Genomic DNA, 5857 nt, shown 5'->3' on the forward strand with positions numbered 1-5857 from the left:
GTGTCTACAGTGTTGTGAGGGTGTACAGTGTATGTGTGTCTACAGTGTTGTGAGGTGTGTGTCTACAGTGTTGTGAGGTGTGTGTCTACAGTGTTGTGAGGTGTGTATCTACAGTGTTGTGAGGTGTGTGTCTACAGTGTTGTGAGGTGTGTGTCTACAGTGTTGTGGGGTGTGTATCTACAATGTTGTGAGGTGTGTGTCTACAGTGTTGTGGGGTGTGTATCTACAGTGTTGTGAGGTGTGTGTCTACAGTGTTAATGTTGTGAGGTGTGTATCTACAGTGTTGTGAGGTGTGTGTCTACAGTGTTGTGAGGTGTGTGTCTACAGTGTTGTGAGGTGTGTGTCTACAGTGTTGTGAGGTGTGTGTCTACAGTGTTGTGAGGTGTGTGTCTACAGTGTTGTGAGGTGTGTGTCTACAGTGTTGTGAGGTGTGTATCTACAGTGTTGTGAGGTGTGTGTCTACAGTGTTGTGAGGTGTGTATCTACAGTGTTGTGAGGTGTGTATCTACAGTGTTGTGAGGTGTGTATCTACAGTGTTGTGAGGTGTGTGTCTACAGTGCTGTGAGGTGTGTATCTACAGTGTTGTGAGGTGTGTGTCTACAGTGTTGTGAGGTGTGTATCTACAGTGTTGTGAGGTGTGTATCTACAGTGTTGTGAGGTGTGTGTCTACAGTGTTGTGAGGTGTGTGTCTACAGTGTTGTGAGGTGTGTATCTACAGTGTTGTGAGGTGTGTATCTACAGTGTTGTGAGGTGTGTATCTACAGTGTTGTGAGGTGTGTATCTACAGTGTTAATGTTGTGAGGTGTGTGTCTACAGTGTTGTGAGGTGTGTATCTACAGTGTTAATGTTGTGAGGTGTGTATCTACAGTGTTGTGAGGTGTGTATCTACAGTGTTAATGTTGTGAGGTGTGTATCTACAGTGTTAATGTTGTGAGGTGTGTATCTACAGTGTTGTGAGGTGTGTATCTACAGTGTTAATGTTGTGTTTTGTGTAATTGTACTGTATGTGCTCCAGGAACTACACTGAGTCTACAAAACATTAACAACACCTTCCTAATATTGAGTTGCAGCCCCCTTTTGCCCTCAGAACAGCCTCAATTCATCAGGTCATGGACTCTATAAAGTGTAGAAAGCGTTCCACAGGGATGCTGGGCTCATGTTGACTCTGATGCTTCCCACAGTTGTGTCATATTGGCTGGATGTCCTTTGGGTGGTGGAACATTCTTGATACACACGGGAAACTGTTGAGTGTGAAAAACCCAGCAGCGTTGCAGTTCTTGACACAAACCGGTGCTTCCTACTACCATACCCCCGTTCAAAGGCACTTAATATTTTGTCTTGCCCCAGTCACCCTCTGAATGACACACACACACAATCCATGTCTCAATTCTCTCAAGGCTTAAATATCCTTCTTTAACCCGTCTCCTCCCCTTCATCTACATGTCTCCTCCCCTTCATCTACATGTCTCCTCCCCTTCATCTACATGTCTCCTCCCCTTCCTCTACATGTCTCCTCCCCTTCATCTACATGTCTCCTCCCCTTCATCTACATGTCTCCTCCCCTTCATCTACATGTCTCCTCCCCTTCCTCTACATGTCTCCTCCTCTTCCTCTACATGTCTCCTCCCCTTCATCTACATGTCTCCTCCCCTTACTCTACATGTCTCCTCCTCTTCCTCTACATGTCTCCTCCCCTTCCTCTACATGTCTCCTCCTCTTCCTCTACATGTCTCCTCCCCTTCATCTACATGTCTCCTCCCCTTCATCTACATGTCTCCCCTTCATCTACATGTCTCCTCCCCTTCATCTACATGTCTCCTACCATTCATCTACATGTCTCCTCCCCTTCATCTACATGTCTCCTCCCCTTCATCTACATGTCTCCTCCCCTTCATCTACATGTCTCCTCCCCTTCATCTACATGTCTCCTCCCCTTCCTCTACATGTCTCCTCCCCTTCCTCTACATGTCTCCTCCCCTTCCTCTACATGTCTCCTCCCCTTCATCTACATGTCTCCTCCCCTTCATCTACACTGATTGAAGTGGATTTAACAGGTGACATCAATAAGGGATCATATATTTCACCTGGATTCACCTGGTCGGTCTCTGTCATGGAAAGAGCATAATGTTTGGTCAACTCTGTGTATATCAGCCATGTGTAATGTTTGCTAGAGCATGGTGACAGATGTGTGTGTCTCACGTGTCCGCCTGTCTGTGTGTGTCTCTCTCTCTCTCTTCAGGACTGTGGTTCTCTGCTGTCTGAAGGGGACAACCAGGGTTGTTACCCCCTGGACGGACATGTCCTCTGTAAGAGCTGTAACACCAGCCGTATCCAGGCCCTCACCGCCAAGGCTACCACTGACCTCTGAACCCCAGATACCCTGCTACACCGCCAAGGCTACCACTGACCTCTGAACCCCAGATACCCTGCTACACCGCCAAGGCTACCACTGACCTCTGAACCCCAGATACCCTGCTACACCGCTCACCTCTACTGCCTGGCTGGCTGCCCTTCAGCCCGACACACACACACACGTACATATACACACGTACACACACACACGTACACATACACACACACACGTACACACACGTACACATACACACACACACACGTACACACACACACACACACGTACACACACACACACACGTACACACACACACACACACACACACACACATCTATGAATATTATGAAATTGCTAATGGGGAGAAACGAAGATGTGACGGCCCTGAAATGTTGACAGTCTCGGTACGATCATCAGCCTGTTGATTCCTTTATTGCTGTCATTATTATTAATGCCTGTGTCCCTCTACTTGCATTTACTCTTTGACATTGTAGTCACTTAGCAGACACTCCTTAATCAGAGAGATTCACAGGACAGTCAGCAAACACTCCTTAATCAGAGAGATTCACAGGACAGTCAGCAAACACTCCTTAATCAGAGAGATTTACAGGACAGTCAGCAAACACTCCTTAATCAGAGAGATTCACAGTACAGTCAGCAAACACTCCTTAATCAGAGAGATTCACAGGACAGTCAGCAAACACTCCTTAATCAGAGAGATTCACAGGACAGTCAGCAAACACTCCTTAATCAGAGAGATTCACATGACAGTCAGCAAACACTCCTTAATCAGAGAGATTCACAGGACAGTCAGCAAACCAAATCAAATGTATTTATAAAGCCCTTCGTACATCAGCTGATATCTCAAAGTGCTGTACTGAAACCCAGCCTAAAACCCCAAACAGCAAAGCAAGGCAGGTGTTGAAGCACGGTGGCTAGGAAAAACTCCCTAGAAACACTCCTTAATCAGAGAGATTCACATGGGACAGTCAGCAAACACTCCTTAATCAGAGAGATTCACAGGACAGTCAGCAAACCAAATCAAATGTATTTATAAAGCCCATTTTACATCAGCTGATATCTCAAAGTGCTGTACTGAAACCCAGCCTAAAACCCCAAACAGCAAAGCAAGGCAGGTGTTGAAGCACGGTGGCTAGGAAAAACTCCCTAGAAACACTCCTTAATCAGAGAGATTCACATGGGACAGTCAGCAAACACTCCTTAATCAGAGAGATTCACAGGACAGTCAGCAAACACTCCTTAATCAGAGAGATTCACATGGGACAGTCAGCAAACACTCCTTAATCAGATTCATGGGACAGTCAGCAAACACTTAATCAGAGATTCACATGGGACAGTCAGCAAACACTCCTTAATCAGAGAGATTCACATGGGACAGTCAGTGTATATCGTTAGATTTTTTTTCCTCGTCTTTATGCTGTTGTTTCTCCTAGTTGACAAGCCGTCTGTCTCCTGTCCTGTCATGTCATGGGTGTGGACCAAATGGCAGTCTATTCCCTATATAAGTCCAGTAGTTTGGGCACTATGGTCTACAGTAGTGTACTGTATAGGGGATAGGCTGCCATTTGTGATGTCTCCATTCATTCCAATATGCCTGAGCTGATCTGGTTCCTCTGATCTCTTGCCTTTTTAACATCCTCACTGTACTTAATTAAGCAATAAGGCATGAGGGGGGTGTGGTATATTGGCCATATACCACAAACCCCCGAGGTGCCTTATTGCTATTATAAACTGGTTACCAATGTAATTAGAGCTGTAAAAATAAAATGTTGTGTCATACCTGTGGTATACAGTCTGGCTGTCAGCCAATCAGCATTCAGGGCTGGAAACACCCAGTTTATAATAGAAGATAGCCAACACGTGGAGAAGAGGCTGACTGGCTGGCTGGCTGACTGGCTGGCTGGCTGACTGGCTGACTGGCTGACCGGCTGACCAGTTTAAATTCCAGTCAATTCAGGAAGTAAAACAAACTCCCAATTCCAAATGTTCCTCATTGAAAAGCATTGAAGAGAATTGGAATTTCAGTGTACTTCCTGCATTGACTGGAACTGAAATGGAATTGACCCCAACCCTGGCTTACTGTATACAGAAAGTGGACCAAGCCTCTCAACTGTAACTGCTGCTTCCTAAGCCGTGACCTCTCAACTCTAACAGCTGCTTCCTAAGCCGTGACCTCTCAACTCTAACAGCTGCTTCTAAGCCGTGACCTCTCAACTCTAACAGCTGCTTCCTAAGCCGTGACCTCTCAACTCTTAACAGCTGCTTCCTAAGCCGTTCATACTACAGCATATAGAGTAAGTGTCCATTATGAGTTAGCTGAATGCCCTACCGGCCGAGAGGAATCCATTTTCATCACATCTCTTCTCTATAAGGAGAGATGAGAGGGGGCGGGGGGTTCTCTAATGCTGAGGGTGCGTCATAAACAGCACCCTATTCTCTATATAGTCCACTACTTTTGGCCAGAGCTCTATGGGCCCTTGTCAAGCGTAGTGCACTATAAAGGGAATTAGGGTGCCATTTGGGAGGAACCCACAGATGAACAGCAACTCTATGTACAAACATACAGCCTGCTCTATGTACAAACATACAACCTGCTCTATGTACAAACATACAGCCTGCTCTATGTACAAACATACAGCCTGCTCTATGTACAAACATACAGCCTGCTCTATGTACAAACATACAGCCTGCGCTATGTACAAACATACAGCCTGCTCTATGTACAAACATACAGCCTGCTCTATGTACAAACATACAGCCTGCTCTATGTACAAACATACAGCCTGCTCTATGTACAAACATACAGCCTGCTCTATGTACAAACATACAGCCTGCTCTATGTACAAACATACAGCCTGCTCTATGTACAAACATACAGCCTGCTCTATGTACAAACATACAGCCTGCTCTATGTACAAACATACAGCCTGCTCTATGTACAAACATACAGCCTGCTCTATGTACAAACATACAGCCTGCTCTATGTACAAACATACAACCTGCTCTATGTACAAACATACAGCCTGCTCTATGTACAAACATACAGCCTGCTCTATGTACAAACATACAGCCTGCTCTATGTACAAACATGCAGCCTGCTCTATAACAACACCCTTAGTGATAAACATGCAGCCTGCTCTATAACAACACCCTTAGTGATAAACACACATCACGGTGCTCCAAACGATCTAATTAGGAGTGTTGTTGAAACAGGATGTGCTGTGTATACAGTCGAAGTCGGAAGTTTACATACATACATAGCCAAAATAACATTTCAACTCAGTTTTACCACGATTCCTGACATTTAAATCCTAGTAAGAATTCCCTGTTTCAGGTCAGTTGGGATCACCACTTTATTTTAAGAATGTGAAATGTCAGAATGACAGCCGAGAGAATGATTTAATTCAGCTTTTATTTATTTCATCACATTCTCAGTGGGTCAGAAGTTTACATACACTCAATTAGTATTTGGTAGCATTGCCTTTA

The 5857-nt window shown here is 45.1% G+C and overlaps 1 protein-coding gene across 1 annotated transcript in view; it reads left to right on the top strand.

Annotated features, from left to right (window-relative positions):
• LOC135566929 (lipoma-preferred partner homolog) overlaps positions 1–2547 on the top strand; it is a 7183-nt gene extending 4636 nt beyond the window's left edge. Inside the window, exon 3 of the mRNA XM_065014488.1 lies at positions 2240–2547. Coding sequence (XP_064870560.1) covers positions 2240–2368 — 129 coding nt within the window. The 3' untranslated portion in view covers positions 2369–2547. The remainder of the gene's footprint in view (positions 1–2239) is intronic.
• Positions 2548–5857: the final 3310 nt, after the last annotated feature.

This window comes from Oncorhynchus nerka, unplaced genomic scaffold (assembly GCF_034236695.1).
Source record: "Oncorhynchus nerka isolate Pitt River unplaced genomic scaffold, Oner_Uvic_2.0 unplaced_scaffold_2942, whole genome shotgun sequence".
NCBI lineage: Eukaryota > Metazoa > Chordata > Actinopteri > Salmoniformes > Salmonidae > Oncorhynchus > Oncorhynchus nerka.